At 41.5% G+C, this 22,623-nt stretch overlaps 2 protein-coding genes across 2 annotated transcripts; both read left to right on the top strand.

The window, feature by feature from the left end:
- The first annotated feature begins 6,352 nt into the window (after positions 1-6,352).
- Positions 6,353-22,619, top strand: LOC110972113 (uncharacterized). The gene is made up of 9 exons (XM_051939223.1): positions 6,353-6,674; positions 6,830-7,205; positions 15,009-15,865; positions 17,940-18,120; positions 18,198-18,391; positions 19,105-19,223; positions 19,993-20,140; positions 20,216-20,481; positions 20,574-22,619. The coding sequence occupies exons 3-9, from the start codon at positions 15,790-15,792 to the stop codon at positions 21,486-21,488; spliced, it is 1,899 nt and encodes a 632-aa protein (XP_051795183.1). The 5' UTR covers positions 6,353-6,674; positions 6,830-7,205; positions 15,009-15,789; the 3' UTR covers positions 21,489-22,619.
- Positions 8,254-14,338, top strand: LOC127531041 (uncharacterized). Its single transcript, XM_051939220.1, has 2 exons — positions 8,254-13,981; positions 14,137-14,338. Exon 1 carries the CDS (start codon positions 8,281-8,283, stop codon positions 12,736-12,738), a length of 4,458 nt encoding a protein of 1,485 aa, XP_051795180.1. The 5' UTR covers positions 8,254-8,280; the 3' UTR covers positions 12,739-13,981; positions 14,137-14,338.
- Positions 22,620-22,623: the final 4 nt, after the last annotated feature.

Genomic DNA, 22,623 nt, shown 5'->3' with positions numbered 1-22,623 from the left:
AATTAAGAAAATAACAAAAAAAGGTATGAAAATAAAGACGCCTCAACATTTTTCCTAATTAGTAAATGATTTACAAACATCATAAAATAATGAATGATTTTAATCAGTTTTTAAGCAAACATAGGTTTAATTTTAAACTGAACTAATTAGAATGCAATCTTGTTCCTACCATTATTATTTCAAGTTCAACATAATGTAACAGGAGGATTTATAATAAATAACTTTTGGTGTTAATTTTTATTTTATTATACAAATCAAAATTTTAGATGGTCATTTTTAAAAGTCTGTTATCAATATATATTTAAATATTTTCCAAACCAGTGATTTTTTTTCAAGTTAATGTCCAGTAAAACATTTGAAATGAAAAATTACCGGTGGCATGCACAGATAGACACCAGGTGGTGCTAGACCACCTGCCCCTTGCCCTCAGTATCAAGCAGGTGCCCTCCCGGCTCAGCTTTAAAGAAAAAAATAGAATTAAAGCTGCAAGCAGCGATGGACGGGTCCTCGCATCCACGCTGGTCGGCGAATCCATGCACGTTCACCAGGTGGCACTGTGACTGAGAGTGTGTGTCGGCCTCTGAATCACATCTGGACCAGAGTTTAATCACACGTAAAATTTCAGCCAGATTGGAGCATGTTCAGACTAGTTATACAGCATTTCCTGCCCATCCACCACCAGGTGGCGCTGTAACTCAGAGTGTATTTCAAACAGTGGATGTGATGAGGGCTGGACTCTGATCACTCATGAAAAGTTTCAGGCTGATTTGATCATGTAGAGGCCAGTTATACAGCATTTATTGTCCCTCCAACAGGTGGCGCTGCAACTGAGAGTGTCTGTTGGCCTGTAGATGTGATCAGGATTGGATTGTGATCACACATGGAAAGTTTGAGGCAGATTGGATCATGCAGAGGAGAGTTATACAGCAGTTGTTGTTTCATGGCGAAGCATCAAAACTCTAATGGTCGCCATGGCCACGCCATTTGGCTTCTGGTTAAACTTTTGATAACTTTTCATCACCAAGTCCTGCTGTGTGGACTGACAAAATTTCAGGTCTCCTGGAATTATCCCCAAGGAGGTATTAACTCTCAAAAATGAGAAAAATCATCAAAAATCTCACAATTAATCCAAGATGGCCGACTTCCTGTTGGGTTTAGGACATGGCTCCAAGAGGCTTTTTTGTGCGTCCTGATGTGCTCTATAAGCCTCCCAAATTTCATGGATGTAGGTGAAACGTGCTGGGGGGGCTGTTTGTTAAAAATACTGTAGGGGGCGCTATAGCATGTGCAGTGCCGAGATGCATACAGTGTTGTTCCTTGGGTCAATGGTGATGTGTGTGGTAATTTTTGTGAGCATTGGAGTATTCCTAACCTGTCAGAAAGGGCTTTGTTTTTCATGGCGATATTTGGTTGCTACGGCAACAGCGTTGCATGAAATGTCACACCCTTCACAGTGTGTGATTGTCAAGAGGTGAAGACTCAACTGACCAATTTCCAGCATGATATCACCAAGTTTGGGGCCATTGTACCTGAAAATATAAGGCCTTAAACTTACTATTACCAACAGGTGGCGCTATGACTTTTTCAAAATTTATGAGTGTGGATGTGTTCAGACTGGACCTGGTATCCAGCATGTGAAGTCTGAGGCAGATAGGATGTTGTTCAGCTGAGATATGAATCGTTAAATTTTCATGGCGAAACATCGAAATTGGTTTGGCCGCCACAGACACGCCCTTTGATGACAAGTCACCATTTTCACTGGGATGCATCATCAATGTGTTTAGGCTGTTGTCACTGCATTTGAAGTGAATATGATCAACCGGGTAACAATAGGGCATGAAAGTGTAAAAGATGTCTATTTCCTGAAACCACAAGGTGGCGCTATGACTGTCAATGAATATCCCTATGTGGATGACATCAGGACAGGACTGTCATCATACATGTAAAGTTTCAGGCAGATTGGAGCATGTTGAGAAGAATTAGACACCAATTCCTGTTTCATGGCGAAGGATCAGTTGTTTGAGGCTCCGCCATGGCCACACCTTTTGGCTTCTGGTTGAGTTTTTGATAACTTTTCATCAGAAAGGTCTGGTGCATGTACTGGCCAAATTTCAGTTCTCTCAGACTTATCCACTAGGAGCTATAAATTTTGACAAATGTACAGCAAATTCAAGATGGCCGACTTCCTGTTGGGTTTAGGGTGTGGCTGTGATTGACTTTTTGGTGTGTCCTGATGTGGTGCATATGCCCACCAAATATTGTAGCTGTAAATAAAACATTGTGGAAGTTGGCCTAATGACCACTTTTTCAATTTTGCAGGTGGCGCTATAGAGCCATTTTTCCACACATATGCGCAACTCCCATAAAATATCAAATTTTTCGCCAGTCCTGATGTGCACGCCAAATTTCACGCGTTTTGGTTCATGATAAGGCCGCCAAAAAGGCAAGTCATTTCCCGAGGAGCGATTAAGTTTGAAAAATTTACAGCAAATTGAAGATGGCCGACTTCCTGTTGGGTTTAGGGCGTGGCTGTAATTGACTTTTTGGTGTGTCCAGATGTTCTGCATATGCCCACCAAATATTGTAGCTGTACATGAAACATTGTGGCAGTTGGCCTAATGACTACTTTTTCAAGTTTGCAGGTGGCGCTATAGAGCCATTTTGCCACGCACATGCGCAACTCCCATAAAATATCAAATTTTTCGCCAGTCCTGATGTGCATGCCAAATTTCACGCGTTTTGGAGTATGATAAGACCGCCAAAAAGCCAATTTACTTTACGGGAGAAAAAAAATAAATAATAATAATAATAATTAAAGCTGCAAGCAGCGATGGACGGGTCCTCGCATCCACGCTGGTCGTGAATCCACGCACGTCCACCAGGTGGCGCTGTGACTGAGAGTGTATGTCGGCCTCTGAATCGCATCTGGACCAGAGTCCAATCATACATTTAAAATTTCAGCCAGACTGTAGCATGTTCAGAGCAGTTATAGAGCATTTCCTGTCTATCCACCAGGTGGCGCTGTAACTCAGAGTGTATTTCACACAGTGGATGTGATGAGGGTTGGACTCTGATCACTCATGAAAAGTTTCAGGCTGATTTGATCATGTAGAGGCCAGTTATACAGCATTTACTGTCCCTCCATCAGGTGGCGCTGCGACTGAGAGTGTCTGTTGGCCTGTAGATGTGATCAGGATTGGATTGTGATCACACATGGAAAGTTTGACGCAGATTGGAGCATGCAGAGGAGAGTTATACAGCAGTTGATGTTTCATGGCGAAGCATCAAAACGCTGATGGTCGCCATGGCCACGCCATTTGGCTTCTGGTTAAACTTTTGATAACTTTTCCAAACCAAGTCCTGCTGTGTGGACTGACAAAATTTCAGGTCTCCTGGAATTATCCCCTAGGAGGTATTAACTCTCAAAAATGAGAAAAATCATCAAAAATCTCACAATTAATCCAAGATGGCCGACTTCCTGTTGGGTTTAGGACATGGCTCCAAGAGGCTTTTTTGTGCGTCCTGATGTGCTCTATAAGCCTCCCAAATTTCATGGATGTAGGTGAAACGTGCTGGGGGGGCTGTTTGTTAAAAATACTGTAGGGGGCGCTATAGCATGTGCAGTGCCGAGATGCATACAGTGTTGTTCCTTGGGTCAATGGTGATGTGTGTGGTAATTTTTGTGAGCATTGGAGTATTCCTAACCTGTCAGAAAGGGCTTTGTTTTTCATGGCGATATTTGGTTGCTACGGCAACAGCGTTACATGAAATGTCACACCCTTCACAGTGTGTGATTGTCAAGAGGTGAAGACTCGACTGACCAATTTCCAGCATGATATCACCAAGTTTGGGGCCATTGTACCTGAAAATATAAGGCCTTAAACTTACTATTACCAACAGGTGGCGCTATGACTTTTTCAAAATTTATGAGTGTGGATGTGTTCAGACTGGACCTGGTATCCAGCATGTGAAGTCTGAGGCAGATAGGATGTTGTTCAGCTGAGATATGAATCGTTAAATTTTCATGGCGAAACATCGAAATTGGTTTGGCCGCCACAGACACGCCCTTTGATGACAAGTCACCATTTTCACTGGGATGCATCATCAATGTGTTTAGGCTGTTGTCACTGCATTTGAAGTGAATATGATCAACTGGGTAACAATAGGGCATGAAAGTGTAAAAGATGTCTATTTCCTGAAACCACAAGGTGGCGCTATGACTGTCAATGAATATCCCTATGTGGATGACATCAGGACAGGACTGTCATCATACATGTAAAGTTTCAGGCAGATTGGAGCATGTTGAGAAGAATTAGACACCACTTCCTGTTTCATGGCGAAGGATCAGTTGTTTGAGGCTCCGCCATGGCCACACCTTTTGGCTTCTGGTTGAGTTTTTGATAACTTTTCATCAGAAAGGTCTGGTGCATGTACTGGCCAAATTTCAGTTCTCTCAGACTTATCCACTAGGAGCTATAAATTTTGACAAATGTACAGCAAATTCAAGATGGCCGACTTCCTGTTGGGTTTAGGGTGTGGCTGTGATTGACTTTTTGGTGTGTCCTGATGTGGTGCATATGCCCACCAAATATTGTAGCTGTAAATAAAACATTGTGGAAGTTGGCCTAATGACCACTGTTTCAATTTTGCAGGTGGCGCTATAGAGCCATTTTTCCACACATATGCGCAACTCCCATAAAATATCAAATTTTTCGCCAGTCCTGATGTGCACGCCAAATTTCACGCGTTTTGGTTCATGATAAGGCCGCCAAAAAGGCAAGTCATTTCCCGAGGAGCGATTAAGTTTGAAAAATTTACAGCAAATTGAAGGTGGCCGACTTCCTGTTGGGTTTAGGGCGTGGCTGTAATTGACTTTTTGGTGTGTCCAGATGTTCTGCATATGCCCACCAAATATTGTAGCTGTACATGAAACATTGTGGCAGTTGGCCTAATGACTACTTTTTCAAGTTTGCAGGTGGCGCTATAGAGCCATTTTGCCACGCACATGCGCAACTCCCATAAAATATCAAATTTTTCGCCAGTCCTGATGTGCATGCCAAATTTCACGCGTTTTGGAGTATGATAAGGCCGCCAAAAAGCCAATTTACTTTACGGGAGAAAAAAAAAAATAATAAAAAAAAAAAAAAATAATAATAATAATAAACCCTAGGGTTTCAATAGGGTCCTTGGCACCGCTGGTGCCTTGGACAGTCGGTGCCCTGGCACCGCCTGTCCTTCGCACCCTCGGTGCTCGGACCCTAATAATAATAATAATAATAATAATAATAATAATAATAATAATAATAATAAACCCTAGGGTTTCAATAGGGTCCTTGGCACCGCTGGTGCCTTGGACAGTCGGTGCCCTGGCACCGCCTGTCCTTCGCACCCTCGGTGCTCGGACCCTAATAAAAGTATCTGGTTGTTATTTGAAGACTCTTAGGTAAAAGCAAGACCCCCTCAAATGGAGTTCCTCGACTTTGCATATCCCAAAGGGCCACATCCATCTACCAGCAAGACAATGCACTCCTTAAGTCAATATGGCATTAAGTTTCTCAGACTGAAAGGCACATTCCAATGATATTACATAACACATGTATTCAGGTTCCATTTATGATGAACAACATGTCAGAACTCATATCAGATCAGGTACTTCAACATTAAACACACACAGATGCACACACACAGGACCGGTGCTGAGACTTGCCCCGCCCCATCTCATAACGTGAGCATGTGAAGTGGACACGCCTGTGGCAGCAGTTGCACAGTCCACAGGCATCTCCACCCTGACTGTAGCCAACAACCAGGTAACACATAAATGAATCAAGTGTAGCTATTGTTCATTAGCTTTGGTTGCCAAGTCACACGGTGCATTTATTTGTCTCTGTTGTGAAGTAGCCTGTCTCATGCAGCGCTAAACAACCGTGCCTAAATGAGCCAACTGCCCGTGTTAGAAAGCCTTCGTATTTCGACTGGAATATTGTCTGGGTTGTGTTATACATGTGCATTTCTTCCTTTGCCGAGTTCATCGAATGTTGATGATTTTTCCGTAATGTCCCTGAACGCAATTCGAGTGCCATATTTTTTCTATAGCTGCACAGTTTATTGGCTAGTTTCTCCCGTGCACATGCTTGGACTGAATACATGTTGCATTTTTCCTTTACTTGCTGTGTGTAAATGACCAAAGGTGTGTTTCCCCAGTGTAGAGCAATCACTGTGCATTGTTACCTGTTGATTGTTATTGATACTTTATGTGATAGACATTAGCTTAGGTTTTAGCCTATCATGTTTGTCGATTGTCAGCGCTTGTCTGGTTGAGTGTGTAGAAATATTTACAATGCATTACATTTGTAACTGTCCAGGGGACAGTAATTTAATTGTGGTCTCATTTATTGTTTTGTTATTGTTTTTATAAATAATACGTAAAATTATAAAAATTGATTTAAAGGTAAAATAAATAAGGTTTATATGTTTAATGTTAAAAATGCAACACTGTTTTTAAATGTTTTTGATAGATATAAATAAGTCACATGACCACGGTTTAGTTCAGGGTTCAATGTGAAGGATTGTGGGAAATGCAACATGGCGGCAGAGTCATACACCATTACAACGTGCTACAGAGAAGAAGACAAACTAACAAGCGAACTATTCCGATGGTCTGAGAGGCGCACACGGTAACTGTGACTTATTTATTTCATGTTATTCATATTTGTTTCATGTTTTTGTAAAAGTCTTTTGTGTAAACAGTTTTTATAGCAGGTGTATGTGATGAGATAATTTTCATGTGAGTTTGTGTAATTTAAAGGTTTCTGTGTCTTTTATTTTGTAGTTTTCACGGTGTCTGCTGACTGGAGAGGGATAATAAAAAGTTAAAAGACATCTGTATGATTCGTGGCCTTCATAAACATCAGACCTGAGTAGTTACAGTGAAAACGTAACGCCCAACGTCGGTAAGGCCGAGAGTCCGGAGTGAGGAGCAGCGAGCGGTCCGCGAAAGAGAGAGAGGGAAGCCGATCGAGGGAGTAGCGGGTGACCGGAGGGACGCCGATCAAGAGGAGAGAGGGAGAGCCGTCACCGGGTGAAGAATACCGTATATCGCGGCAGCGTGGACCACAGCTCTGCAGACATCCTGTTCAGGCATCAGCGTGCAGTGACTGTTCATCCGGGCGCTGTCAACAGAGAAGCGGCTCTACGTACGGCGGCAGGTTTGTCGGTACAACCATATACTTCTCCAAGGACCATAACGTACTTTGAAGAAACTGGTTTAAAAGGAAAACGACCACATACTGGTTTATTAAAGAGACATATATTCATAGACTTATGTTTCTGGTTTACCATTGTAATTGTTGTCAATATTTGAATGATGTTCTTTATTTGAGAGTTTAAATGCACATTCAGAGGAGATATTGAGGTGAACAGAAGTTCCACTTGCATTGCATTGGCATAGCTGGTGGTAGTATGTTGTCATTTAAGCATTTAGAATAAGTTGACGTTACATAGTGCTTTTCTTCAGCCGGTAAAATGTCAGTTCATGAGGAAAATTCACAAGATAGTGAAATACAGATTAAGTTCCTTCAAGACGAACTGAACCGATTAAGTGAACAATTACAATCACAAACAAATGATGCTGAAAAGGAGAAGTTAGAATCGCTTATAGGTGATGTTCTTGCTAAAATAGAAATACTCAAAATGGCAGTGGTCGAGCCTTCTTCCACTGCATCCCACACAGTTGAACTCAGGAAATCTACACGAGAAAGAAAGTTAACCCCCAAAATGCTAGAATACAAGCAACAAGAGGCTCTTCAGAAGGAAGGTAAATTTATCAAGCTCTATGAAAAATGGAAAGAGCAGGTTAAAATTGCACGTAACACACTTAAGGATGAGTGCTCAGATCAAGACTTAGGTGACATGATGGATGCTGTTGAAGAACTGGAGAAATATGTGAAAGATGCGTATGAAAGTATACGATCTCAATCAGCACCTTCTACTGAGGTTAGAAGAAAAATGGACTCCTGCACAGCTGTAACAAGAGATTTGATGGAACTCATGAAGGTTCGCATGAGTGAAGTGGGACAAGAAGAATTTGATGCTCAGGCAGAAAGCGTAAGGCTTCGTTTAGTACTTCACAAAGAGTATGCTCAGTCAATATTTGGGTCTATAATGGCTAAATCTGCTGTTCAGAGCCACCACTCAGGCCGGTCAAGTTTATCAGAGGAAAGCATTGCAGCAAAAAGAGCAAACTGTGCAGCACAATTGGCTGCAAAGAAGGCTGAAATTAACATGGAGGAGGCAATAGCTTCACAAAAGCAAGAACTTAAAAGACTAGAAAATCAGAGAGATCTAAATGTGCTGGCAGCCAAGCTTAAGGTGTACTCTGAAGCTGACTCTGGTGAGGCTTATGACAAAAATGAAGCAGAGTGTAGTAAGATGACTAGTTGTCCTCCTGCACCTATTAAGAAAATTAAAAAGGAACAAACATGCCAGAACAAAATTGACGAGCAAACTAATGTCAATTCCTCTGAAGCCTCATTAGTTCAAGCACTGCATGACACAATGGTTCTTACCAGACTTCCTGCTCCAGAACCTCAAGTCTTCTCAGGAGATCCACTTAAGTTCTTAGAGTGGAGCACAAGTTTCAAGACACTGATAGAACGTCACTGCACAAATCCAGCAGAAAGGTTGTTCTATCTCCAGAGATATATCAGTGGAGAGGCCCAATCTGTAGTTGAAGGAAGCTTCTTCAGGAAAGATGATGAAGCTTACAGCCAAGCATGGGAAGCACTGAATGCCCGGTATGGACACCCTTTCGTAATCCAACGTGCCTTTAGAGAAAAACTGAACAACTGGCCAAGGGTTGGTTCAAGAGAGTCAGGCAAGCTAAGACAATTCAGTGATTTTCTGATAGCCTGTAGCAATGCCATGCCACACATCAAAGGGCTTCAGGTGTTAAATGACTGTGAGGAGAATCAAAAGATGCTTCAAAAACTCCCTGACTGGTTGACCTCTCGCTGGAATCGACATGTTACAAAACAGCTGCGAGAAACAGAAGAATACCCCAATTTTAAGAAGTTTGCTGACTTTGTGGCAAAAGAAGCAGACATTGCATGCAATCCTGTGACATCCTGTCAAGCCTTGAAGTCTACTGAAGAAAAGCCATCAAGAGATGCAAAGCGACCAAAGGCCAATGTGTACGTTACAAATGTGAGAGCATCAGATAAAACATTGTCATCAGCAAAAACACACAGTGCTGTAGAGAATAGCTTTAAAAATCAAAGTGAACCAAAGAAAGTGAGTACTTCATTCTTATCTACAAACCCTGTCCCCTGCATGTTTTGTGAAGAAAGTCACTCTATCCACAAATGCCACAAGTTCTCCAGTAAGCCTGTAGAGGAAAAGAAAAGGTTTATAATGGACAACAACTTGTGTTTTGGCTGTCTTAGAAGAGGACACAATTCAAAGAACTGTAAGAACAAGGCTACTTGTAGCATATGTAAGAAACCTCATCCCACACCACTTCATGTGGACCGACCTGCTGCAGACACATCCTCTCACGTCTTACAAGCAGAAGAAAACACATCCTCCCTGTCCTGCTGTGTGGACAGAGGCGAGGGTGGGAGTACGTCTATGATAGTGCCTGTGTGGGTTTCTTTAGCCACCACCTCTGAAACAGAGACATTAGTGTATGCACTGTTAGATACACAAAGTAGCAACACCTTTGTAGATCAACAGATATGTAAGAAGCTGGGAGCAGGTTTAGAGCCAGTTAAGCTAAAGCTCACTACTATGATGGGAAGAGATTCTGTTGTACAGAGTGAGAGAGTTAGTGGGCTTAGAGTTAGAGGGTTTTCCTCACAATGTTTTGTCAACCTGCCACCTGCTTATACCAGAGACTTCATCCCCCTTGAACGTTCTCATATTCCCACCACCGAAACGGCTAAAGAATGGAAACATCTCAAGCGAATAGCTCCTGAAATACCAGAATTGATGGAATGTGACGTTGGCCTACTCATAGGCTATGACTGCCCAAGAGCCTTGGCTCCACGTCAGTTTATAACAGGAGGTGATGATGAGCCTTATGGCATTAAAACTGACCTCGGTTGGAGCATTGTTGGAAGCTCAGCAGGTGTAGCAAGGTCAACTGAAGTAACAGGTTTGTGTCATCGTGTGTCAGTCAAGGAATGTCCAACCTTGACACCAGCTACTGTCATCAGAGCACTCGAAGCTGATTTCAAAGATGCCAACTGTGGGGAAAAGAGCATCTCACAAGATGACATTCTGTTTATGCAGTTTCTTAATGAAAAGATACACCAGAATGCTGATGGGCACCTGGAAATGCCACTCCCCTTTAAGGCTCGTCCACAGTTGCCAGAAAACAAGCGGCTGGCTCTGGTGAGGCTGAAGCAACTGCAAAGAAAATTTGAGAGAAATCACAAATTCAAGCATGACTACATTAAGTTTATGGAAGGAGTCTTCAGGGATGGAGATGCAGAGAGGGCTGAGAACCAACCCATGCCAGGAAATGTGTGGTATATTCCCCACCAGGGTGTGTATCACCCCAGGAAGCCAGAGAAAATCAGGGTTGTTTTTGACTGCTCCGCCAAGTATGAGGGCACAGCTCTAAATGATCACTTGCTTGCCGGACCTGACCTCACAAACGGACTGACAGGAGTGCTCTGCAGGTTCCGCAATCACCCAATTGCAGTGATATGTGACGTGGAAAAAATGTTTCACAGATTTCATGTAAACCCAGAGGATAGAGACTACTTACGTTTCCTGTGGTGGGAAAATGGCGACGCAACATCTGAGCCAGTCGAGTATCGCATGCGGGTCCATCTCTTTGGAGCAACATCTTCTCCTGGTTGTGCAAATTATGGAATGAAGTATCTCGCAATAAAAAATGAAAAGGACTATCCCGCAGCAGCTGACTTTATCAGAAAGAATTTTTATGTGGATGATGGCCTTGTCAGTGTAGAGTCCGTGGGCACAGCCATCAAACTGGTCAGAGAAGCACAAAATGTGTGTGCAAAGGGGAGATTACACCTGCACAAGTTCATCTCAAACAACAGACAAGTTTTGGAATCTATTCCTGACAGTGAACGTGCTATTGGAGTTCATGATGTGGATCTCAGTCACGCTGAACTTCCAGTTCAGACTGTGTTGGGAGTAAAATGGAGTGTGGATAGTGACACCTTCTCCTTTAAGGTCGACCTGGAGGTGAAGCCTGCAACACGGCGGGGAATTCTCTCCACGGTTGCCTCAGTGTTTGACCCGCTAGGTTTCCTAGCTCCTTTCCTGCTACTGGGAAAGAAAATACTACAAGAAATGTGCCAAAAGGGCATAGGATGGGATGAACAACTACCCACAGAATTAAAACCACGATGGCAGAGCTGGTTAAATGACCTAGAAAATCTGCAGAAACTCCAGATCCCAAGATGCTTCACTCCTGAAAACCTTGGGAAGGTACAGAGGATGGAACTGCATCACTTTTCTGATGCCAGTAGCCATGGATATGGCCAGTGTTCCTACATTAGAGTAGTGACAGAGGATAAAGTGCATTGTTCCTTAGTCATAGGTAAGGCGAGGGTCGCACCTACAAAGGTTGTCACCATACCCAGACTAGAGTTGACAGCTGCAGTGGTCTCTTCAGCAGTCAGTAGTGTATTGAAGGAGGAGCTGGAGCTCAAAATCGACCAAGAGTACTTCTGGACAGATTCTCAGGTAGTTTTGGGCTACATCAACAATGACGCTCGAAGGTTTCACGTCTTTGTTGCAAACAGAGTGCAAAGAATCAAAGAAACGACAGACCCAACACAGTGGAACTATGTCGACAGTGACCAAAACCCAGCGGATCACGCTTCCAGAGGCCTGAAGGTGTCAGAGTTGATGAATTCAACCTGGTTTACAGGACCAAAATTCCTGTGGGAAAGAGAGATTGTGACACAAAAACTTACTCCACAGCTTATGATTGGAGATCCAGAAGTAAAAACAACACACATACTACAAGTAAAAGTAGTTGAAGAGGACAGTTTTTTGCAGAGATTTGAGCGGTTCTCAAAATGGCATACAGCACTGAATGTTGTTGCTCGAATTCAGAAATTAGCAAAGGGGACCAAAATGACAGAGCCTGTAAATGTCGAGGACAGAAGAAAAGCTAGTCTTGTACTTGTGAAGTTAGCACAGAAAGGTGCATTCAAAGAGGAAGTGCAAATGTTAAGTCACGGTAATCTGCCACGCAGCCATCAGCTGTTTCAGCTTGACCCTGTAGTGCAGGATGGGATCCTCAGGGTGGGTGGGAGATTGAAGAAGGCCTCCTTACCTCTGGATGAGAAGCATCCTGTTATCTTACCAAGAGACAGTGTGGTCACTCGTCTGATATTAGGCTACTGTCATGATAAAACTCATCACCAAGGTAGAGGACAGACTCTCAATGAGCTCAGAGCAAATGGTTACTGGATAGTTAGTGGCAGTAAAGTTGTAGCAAACTACATCAAACAATGTGTCACATGCAGGAGAGCTCGAAGACCAACAGAAACGCAAAAAATGGCTGACCTACCTGCTGACCGCGTGGATCCCTCACCACCATTCTCCTTCTGTGGGATGGATTGTTTTGGGCCTTTTATGACCAAGCAAGGTCGTAAAGAGACTAAGAGGTACGGTCTCATATTCACCTGTCTATCATCCAGGGCAATCCATATTGAAATGCTGGAAGACTTAACAACGGATGCCTTCCCTTCATAAACGCATTGCGGTGCTTCATAGCCATTCGTGGAGCTGTGAGACAGCTTAGGTCAGATCAAGGGACAAATTTTGTTGGAGCTAAAAATGAGCTCACAAAATCTTTGAAAGAAGTCGACACAGACAGGTTAAAGGTTTACCTGGCAGAGAAACAATGTGATTTTATTATGAATGTTCCTGATGCCAGTCACATGGGTGGAGTTTGGGAGCGGCAGATCAGAACAGTTAGGAGCGTCCTTAGCTGGGTTCTCTCTAAGAGTGCAGGAAGATTAGATGATGCTTCTCTAAGAACATTTTTCTATGAAGCCATGTCAGTCGTAAACAGCCGCCCACTCACCACTGACAGTATCAGTGATCCCAAAAGTTTAGAGCCACTCACGCCTAACCATTTGCTTACCATGAAAAGTTCTGTCCCACTGCCTCCTCCAGGAGAATTTGTAGCAGAGGATGTATATGTTAGGAAAAGGTGGCGCAGAGTCCAGTATCTGGCGGAACAATTTTGGAGTAGATGGAGGAAAGAGTACCTAGCAAACATCACCCTCAGACAATGCTGGCATTCTTCAAAGAGAAATGTGAAGGTTGGAGATATTGTCATTGTGAAAGAGAAGGAAATTCCCCGTAATGAGTGGAGGCTTGGAAGGGTACTAGATGTTTGTAAAGATGAGGATGGACTAGTACGAAAGGCTACTGTACAAATGGGAAGTCGAAAATGTGGGGACAAGAGTCAACAAAACACTACTTCATCCATACTTGAACGTCCTATTCATAAATTAGTTGTGCTTGTAGAAAACAAGTAAAGTATGTTCCACAGGAACCAAAAATCAAACCACTTCCCAAATACCAGATGTTTAATTGATGAAATTACTGGATTTATTCAATGTTTGTGTAAAGGTTTCATAAATTACAGTAATTTGGTGGGAGTGTAACTGTCCAGGGGACAGTAATTTAATTGTGGTCTCATTTATTGTTTTGTTATTGTTTTTATAAATAATACGTAAAATTATAAAAATTGATTTAAAGGTAAAATAAATAAGGTTTATATGTTTAATGTTAAAAATGCAACACTGTTTTTAAATGTTTTTGATAGATATAAATAAGTCACATGACCACGGTTTAGTTCAGGGTTCAATGTGAAGGATTGTGGGAAATGCAACATGGCGGCAGAGTCATACACCATTACAACGTGCTACAGAGAAGAAGACAAACTAACAAGCGAACTATTCCGATGGTCTGAGAGGCGCACACGGTAACTGTGACTTATTTATTTCATGTTATTCATATTTGTTTCATGTTTTTGTAAAAGTCTTTTGTGTAAACAGTTTTTATAGCAGGTGTATGTGATGAGATAATTTTCATGTGAGTTTGTGTAATTTAAAGGTTTCTGTGTCTTTTATTTTGTAGTTTTCACGGTGTCTGCTGACTGGAGAGGGATAATAAAAAGTTAAAAGACATCTGTATGATTCGTGGCCTTCATAAACATCAGACCTGAGTAGTTACAACATTTAAATTAATAGGTACCACTATTATACATCCCAAATATTTTACTTACATTCATGCATAGTTCAAAATGTTTCACATTTTAAAACAATCTATATGGAAAACAAAATAAAATATTCTGAAATACTAATTCAGGCAAACAGGATTGCAACTTGAAGGAATTAGTTGTAAAATCAGAATAAAAGTAAAATATTAAAATTAGTAATAGCATCCAAAAGCCATTGAAAACATGTACACTACCGTTCAAAAGCTTGGGATAACTTAGAAATGTCCTTATTGTTGAAAGAAAAGCATTTTTTTCCCAATGAAGATAACATTAAATTAATAACAAATACAGTTTCAGTCTTCAGTTTTTTGTTAAAGAAGTCAGTGGAGGAGGAACATTTGATTGAGAGGCTGTTTCAAAGCTTTGAAGCTAATTATACAAAGCCTCGATCTCCCTTTTAGCCACCAGACTTGATTGTTCTGAGGGTCTAAGAGGCCTTTAGGTAGAGGAGTGGTAACACATGCATGGCTTTATAGACAAATAAAAGAACCCTAAATTCAGTTCTGCAATAAACAGGTAGTCAGTGCAGGGATGCAAGAACGTTATTCAAAACTTAATCAAGACAATGGTTATATAGCAAAACAGAGAAGGAAATGGTTCTGTGCTGGTTTGGAATATTTAACGGAAAAATGTTTAAATTTAAATATCTGTCTTTTGTAATAAATATATGAAAAGGTTGAGTGTTGGAATTGCTTTCCTATTTATTGTGGCCTCTCTCTCTCTCTCATAGGTGTCTGCCCTATCTCCCCAAGAGAAAATACAATGGTTTCTATGGCAACAGACTGACAACTCCAAGCTATGGTTGCCTTATCATTGTCTTCAACTTTATCTGTTCCTTCTCCAAGCAACTCAGATGGCATCCTGTCTGTTAACACTAGCTCTGGGTCTCTGCGTCACACAGCCTTTTGTCTGGTTAGTGAGGAGGTCCTGGTGTTAGTGCTGGGTCAACAGGCTGTGGGCACCATGCAGGAGACAGAACTTACGAATAAAACATTTTTTAAAATTCGGCAGCAAAGTATGAGAATATAGGCTTCTGATGCATGTTACTCTAAAAAGCAACAATGTGCATCCAAATAACACGACAGCGACTCTTTAGACTCGCTGCATCTTGCTGCAGTGAATCTGCCAGCGGTTTTCCAACATAGTAATGAGCAGCGCCGGCCTCCTCTGTCCACTCCGCTTCTATGGCTGTTGCTGAGAGACAAAGTAGAAGTCACCCAGGCGCTCAGAAAGAGTGTAGAAGAGGCCTTTAAAACAATGACACCACCATAACTCATGGTGTGTTTGCTGGATGAGGGGAAGAGAGTAAAAGACTCAGAGTTGGGTTTCAGACCAGAAGGATTCAAAGAAAGATTAGATTTTAACTCGCAACAACACAGAGAGAAGGGAGATAGTCTAGTCGTAATACTAGGAAAGAGATGAGCAGAATCGACACATTCAGTGCAACACAGCAGGAGTGATAAGATATATAATGCTCGCTTTCCTCTGGAGAGTACTATTTGCTGTGCAGGATGACAGCCAGGCTTGTATCTCAGAAACAGGTGCTACTCTGCATTCTCTCTGTGGTTGTGATCATCACAGCAGGAGGTGAGACACTTTAATTTGTATTAAATTAAAGAGAAATTAAAGCTGCGATGTGTCGTTAGAAAAAAATGTTGAAGTTCAGCATTATCTACAGAATCCTTGGAGCTGAATACCTCAGCTATGTAGCTGCTTAAAGTTGGTTACCTGTGAATTGCATATATGTCTCCATTTTCTTTAAAATTTAAAAATCTTCTGTTGAAAAATTATTTTAAATTGGTGAACGTAAGAATTTTAGAATGTGTGACGTGCTTGGAGAACTCATCATTCAATACATACGGTATACAATATCACTTAAATGCTAAAATGATTTAAACTGTACCACTTTACAGTTGCTCTATGCATTATTTCTACATGAAACAGTAAGCTGCTTGATCTCATGTCAAATTAAAAAGTAACAGTTTAAATTTACTATGCTTAAAATACATCTGCATAATGAAAACATTTGCTTTTCATACTTTAAGTACATTTTTTTCTAATTATTCTGTTTTTACAGTGTAGAATGTCGGAAGATTTTTGCTTTTTCTTAAATGATAGATGCAAATACGTCTTCCACTACTGATGCTACAGACATATTTTAAATATAAAAACTTAGCTTTTTTAAAATATCATGTCATATAGGACATTTTACATGGAACGTAAAACCAACGTCACCGGTACTGATATTTTAAGCTCAAGTTTCCTGATAAGAGCAGCAGACAGTCAAGCATATCAGGAGAAACGTGAACCTGTGAGTGAATAAACATGAAACATCTGTTCTATGAAATGTGTTTTCGCTGCCTGTTAATCTTGACACTCTGCACACACACTGCCTGTCCAAAAGCAAAGCCTCTACTTGGATTTAACTAAGCAAATACGTAAGAGCCTTCCATTGGATAATTACTGCAGTGATGAATATGTTTCAGGTGACAACAACTTTTTTAACTCTATCTGATGCAGTGAGGAGCTTCTCATTTGTTAAAAAACCATGTTGGAAGACATATCCTATGGTCATGGAAAGTTGTTAATCAGTTTCAGAAGGGTCAAATTATTGGCCTGCATCAAGGAAAGAAAACCGGAGTTTGGTGAAGCTACTAAGATCAGGTTAAAAACCATCCAACGCATTATTAAAACCTGGATGGATAGTGGTGAATCGCAACTCTTAGTTGATCTTACAAAATCAACAGCAGAACTCACGGCTATATTTAATACTGAAAGTAAGAGCATTTCCACACTCAAAATGCAAAGGGAACTCAAAAGATTGGGACTAAACAGCTGTGTAGCTCTGAGAAAACCACTGATCAGTGAGGCTAATGAGAAAAAAAGGCCTCAATTTGCTAGGTAGCATAAAGATTGGACAGTGAAGCAATGAAAGGTTGTGTGATCTGATGAGTCCAGATCTACACTGATGCAAAGTGATGGGCACATCAGGGTAAGAAGAGAGGCTGATGAAGTGATGCAGTCATCATGTCTAGTGCCTACAAACCTGTTGGGATTAGGGTTATGATCTGGGGTTAGTCAGGCTCAGAAACATTATGTTCCCAAAGAATGAGGTCAGCTGACTACCTGAATATACAGAATGAACAGGTCTTTGCATCAGTAGAGTTTTTCTTCGATGATGGGCATGTTCCAAGATGACAATGCCAGGATTTATGGGGCTTACATTATGAATGAGTGGTTCAGGGAGCATGAGATATCATTTTTACATGTTGATTGGCCTATAAAGTCCAGACTTCAGCCCCACTGAGAATCTTTGGGATGTGCTGGCGAAGACTTTGCGCATCATCAATACAAGATCTTGGTAGAAAATGAATGCAGCTCTGGACAGAAATAAATGTGACATTGCAGAAGTTTATCGAAACAATGCCAGATATGTCATTCTCAGAGCTAAAGGCAATCCTATGAGAGACTAGAGCGTGCAACTTTTTATTTGGATGGGCAGTATATTTTGACTGTTCAAATAAATGATAAAGCAAGCAAAGGTTTTGGAATGAACATACTTGTTTATCAAAATTTAATTTCACCTCATTTAAATGCATCTGGAGCTGATGTGATTCTGTTAAGTTGTTATCCTCAGCTCACTCAGAATTTTGTCTTCCAGAGAACATTCACTGTCCAAAAGGAGGTCACATCCACCTGGCCAGCCTGCGATGCTATTGGCTGTCTGAGATGACATCATCATGGTTTGAGGCTCAGGACTCATGCAGAGAGAGTCCAAGAGGAAATCTAGCATCTGCGGACAGCCAAGAGCTGCAAAGTTTCATCTTCTACTCTTTTCCAGTGTGAGTCCTGCAAACGGTGTCTGTCTGATGTCCATCTTTTAAAGCAGATACACTGTCACATCTCTGTTTTTGTTCAGGAAAACCACAGTGTGGGTGTGGATGCAGGGATTAGAAGGAGAAGTACCTGAGCATGATGGGGTTGTGGCGCCACAGAGGTGGAACAGAGACAGTCAGAAGGTTTGCTCTCAGATGGCATTGGGAACCCTGGGGAGATGGAGGAAGGCTCAGTGTGCTGGACGATATCTGTTCCTGTGTGAAAAGAAAGTCACTGGTAAGGCTGATTCACTCACGAACATCGGGGGATTACATGAGTGTGTCACGGAGGAGAACCCAGATGTAGATCATTCAGACAGGAACAGTTTCACAGAAATTTATTGATGAATGTAACAGGAGCATACAAGCATTGGCTGGCAAACAAAGACAAAGGGCAAGAAAAGATCTAAGTCCAAAAAACAGGCAGTCCGAGGAGCTTTGTGCTGTGCTTTAAGTGCAAAAAGGTGGAGGGCACATATATAATGTGTTGTAATTCCTACACCATTCATTTGGATGTAAATACCCTCCACGTAAAGCTGAACGTCTGCACTTAGAGGACATCTTGATTGTTTGATTTCAAATCTATTGTGGTGGTGTACAGAGCAGAATTTCAGAAAATTGTGTCAGTGTCCAAGTACTTACAAATCTGACTGTACAGCAGGCTGATGAAGAGAGAGCTAATATGCAGGCTGGCAGAAGAACTCGTAGCAGGTTAGGTAGTATTAGAGACTGAGCAGGAGACATCTGTTGGGTTGGAGGTCTGGCACATGCAAAATAAACATGGCTCATAACTGAACAAAGTACAGAATATCTGATTTTGTGTTGACAGTTGTTGATAAAGACTGAAATAGTACAACACTTTGGTTTTAATTTATTCTATAGCTAACAGCATTAGAAATGTACCTTTTTTAAATACAATGAGGAGATTCTGGTTTGCTCCTCTTCCTGTAGACTCTTTACCATCCATGAACAGTTACCTGACTGGATTGGTTCTCTTGACCGGCGTCTATGCTGATAACAAGATACAGCCTCTTTCCAGTGTCCCTGACATTGGACAGCGCACAGTGGAGGTTTGTAAAGTGTCAGCTGAAACATTGATTCTAAGCCCAAGGGGTTAAAAGATATATCTCAACATTTGCTACAAGAACCAGTTCAGCGAAACACCAGAATTTTTACTCTTAACTTCATTAAATGACACAATCTCACAACACCTTCTCTAATCAGGGGCTACATCTCAGCATTTCTCACTTAAAACATGCTAAAAGCAAAGAAAAAATGGGTATCAATCAGTTAACACCATGACTTTGAAACTGTAGTACACTGATGTCAACTGATTACTCAAAAACACAGCCTAGGTTTCATTTGTTACAAACTGAAGCAACCAATCCTGTCAACTTGCAGGGTAGAGCTTCTGGTAAAAGAAAATACAGGAATTCAGTAATCTGTTTCTAGTTTGAAGATATGTGACTGAATGAGTCTAATATTACAACTTTTCATTGTATGGTGTAGAATAGTTATATAGTGTTTCAGCAGAGTTGTAGGTGACCTGGTGTGCTCGAGCTGAAGAGATTATTTTCAAGGAAAAAAAAACTTCTAAATATGTAACTATGATACACAGATACATTTTTAGAGGTTTGACTTTAATGACATTCATGTTAAAATCATTTCAAATGGAACATGACAAGTGAAGTAGAAAGTACCTGAGCTCATCTTATCAGTCTGTAGGGTACATTACATCTGAGAATGGCTGAATCAAAAAATGCTGCCCTGCTGAGAGCGTGATCACAGTGAAATCTCTTTATCAGAGTTTGTCTCTATATTATAATATAACCCCCACAGATGCAGCTGTTCCCAGGTCTGTGGTTCAGTCATGCAGGCCAGTTGGTGTCAGTGGAACTAGTGGTCCAACCAAGTCTTGTGTCTTCTGTGGCTCGTGTCCAGATCCTTCGACCCTACTGCAACCCCAACCACTACCTGGTACCCCCAGGTACTGAACTAGACAAACTATTAACGCTGCTGTTTGTCAGATACAGGAGCTAGTAATCCCTTCTTTACTTGTCAGGTTGCAACTCTCTCCTGAACCCATTTAGCTGCTGCTCAGCAGTGCCACTGTGTAACACCACAGGGGGCTGCAGCATGGGCCAATACTGGTGCCATCTGCTGGAAGCCTGCGTGCCCACTAACAGTCCATGCAGCCCCTATGATGCAGCAGTGGTGGACCGCGGCTTTACTTTACCACCTCGATACCCTGCACTGCCTCCCTTCTACCATCTGGTGGCAGATTTTCCTCTGAGAATAAACCCTAGCTCTGAACTGAAAACTCTGAGCGTGAGTTGCAGCAATTAATCCCTTATTCTAGCTGTTATGGGTCATATGATGCATAAAATTCATTTCACATTGTCATGTATTTTCTCCAACAGCTGCTTCTTCCATCCCCCATCGTGGTGTATCCTGATGACATTGTGGCTATGCAGCACACTCTTGACTCTGGAACATTTCTGCATTGTCTACATAGCGAAGCCACTTTTAACTCGCCCTGGCGTCAGAGTTACCTGTCCATTAGGGGAATAGAGTGGGGAGGCTGGTTGGAAGGAGGCCTAACTTCCCTGCCACAAGGGAGCAAGTGGGTGGACAGGGTGGTATGTGACCTGAGGATGCTGTATGTGGACACGATTCACAGAGCAGCAGAGAATGACGATGTATTTGACTACACTCACACAGAGACAACCACAGTCCCTGATATTAGGCCCCAGACTCGAGGTCCAAATCCCTGTCTGAGATCTAAATTCAGATTTAATGTCATCCATCCACTACCAGATGACAAGGACCAGATTCATATTCAAATCAACATCCCAACTCTCATCATTGTCAAGGCCCTGTTTGGAGAGAAAGCCAAGAGCTCATGGTCAGCTCCAGTGCTCCAGACTGGGGTCCCCTTTCTTCCATCTTGTCCTGAAGAAGTGATTCAATCTTCACCTGGCTGTAAGAAGCAGTCCCAGGAAGCCTGGTTTTCCTCTGTGACTCTGTTGTTGCCGTCAGCTGGGGTTCAGATATTGAACATCAGTGTGATGGATGGAGAGAGCTTTCAGAGTGTGAGAGTGAAGGTTTGTGGATATGAGGAAGTGGCTGGCCTTACTGTTGAGCCACATGGATGCCTGAGGATGCTTATAGACACATCACAGGTAGGAATTAAAATGGGGAATCTACAACAAACACATCTAGCTTATCAGACTGTTTATTTTCAGGGATCAAGCTCGTTTGACAAAAATGAAAGTTCAAGTTATGTTCCTTTTCTACCAAGGCAGTTCAAGGAATGGTACAAAGTCGGTGCCTAAGTGTGAACCAGTTTTTTTGTATTTCTACCTTTAGAGAACTTTTTGTCAGTCAGGAAAACTGATTCAAGAACAGCACCAACTGTTAGTACCACTTTAAGACAAAAAAAGAGCTAGACTACCAAATCTAAAGAACCAAAATCAGAGTTTCATAACAGATGTGAGATCCATAGAGCAGCGCGTGGAAAGCCGATGAGGTCACTATTTGTCTCATGATACCTGATATTTGATATTATGAAATTGCCATCTGAGAAATGGTGTTACAAACAGCAGTAGATGAAACAGCATTCACAGACACCTACTACTGTTTGCCACAGTGTTCATAAATGGTGATATTCAAATGGCAACAAAAATCAGTCATATTATGATCTCACTGGCTTTTCAACTGTGGAACAGACCACCTGTCTCTCTGCATTTTGTTACTCAACAGAAGTTCAGAATAAACTAGAAAGTTCTTAAAAAACAAATCCAGCGTTCAAACAGACATGTAAAGTGACATAATGATGTGGCTCCATAGTAACTTTCTAGTGCACGAAGAAGAAAATCCAATTCAGAACTAGTACAGTTCATGTTGACAGACATTTTGTATGGACATTCATGGCCCTAAGAGGATGAATTCTAAAGATTCTAGAGGTCTGCTTACTTTCACTTATAAGGAAATCAAATATGCAATGTCGATATTTTCTGGATGGATTTAAATTAAATTCTGTGCTGATTTCCTTGCTTCCCAGACAATTGTAAGACTTGAAATTTGTGGTTGGCATTTATGGTTACCAGTGAGTTGTCTGGATACATTTCAGTGAGATCTGGCACAAATATTCATGCTACCAAAAGGATGACTTGCAAAAAATGTGATGATCCCCCATCCTTTAACTTAGTGCAAAAGGTAAATTTTTCCATCACTTTATGATCAAACACCTGCAGAGCTAATGCCATTCCTGTCAGTCTTTCTGTACCTTGCATTAAATGTTAAACTGGAACAGGGAACATGATAGTAACAATCATTGCAAGCATGTTTGCATGATTCTGCTGCTACTATAGCATTCCATAAGTTTCGCTGACATGTGGATAAGAAAAATGAAAAGCACATTATTTGGATAAAAAAAATGCTTTTACAGTGGTATATTGGTAATATTTC

Source organism: Acanthochromis polyacanthus, chromosome 19 (assembly GCF_021347895.1).
Source record: "Acanthochromis polyacanthus isolate Apoly-LR-REF ecotype Palm Island chromosome 19, KAUST_Apoly_ChrSc, whole genome shotgun sequence".
Classification (NCBI taxonomy): domain Eukaryota; kingdom Metazoa; phylum Chordata; class Actinopteri; family Pomacentridae; genus Acanthochromis; species Acanthochromis polyacanthus.
This window is presented reverse-complemented; position numbering and strand designations above follow the sequence as displayed.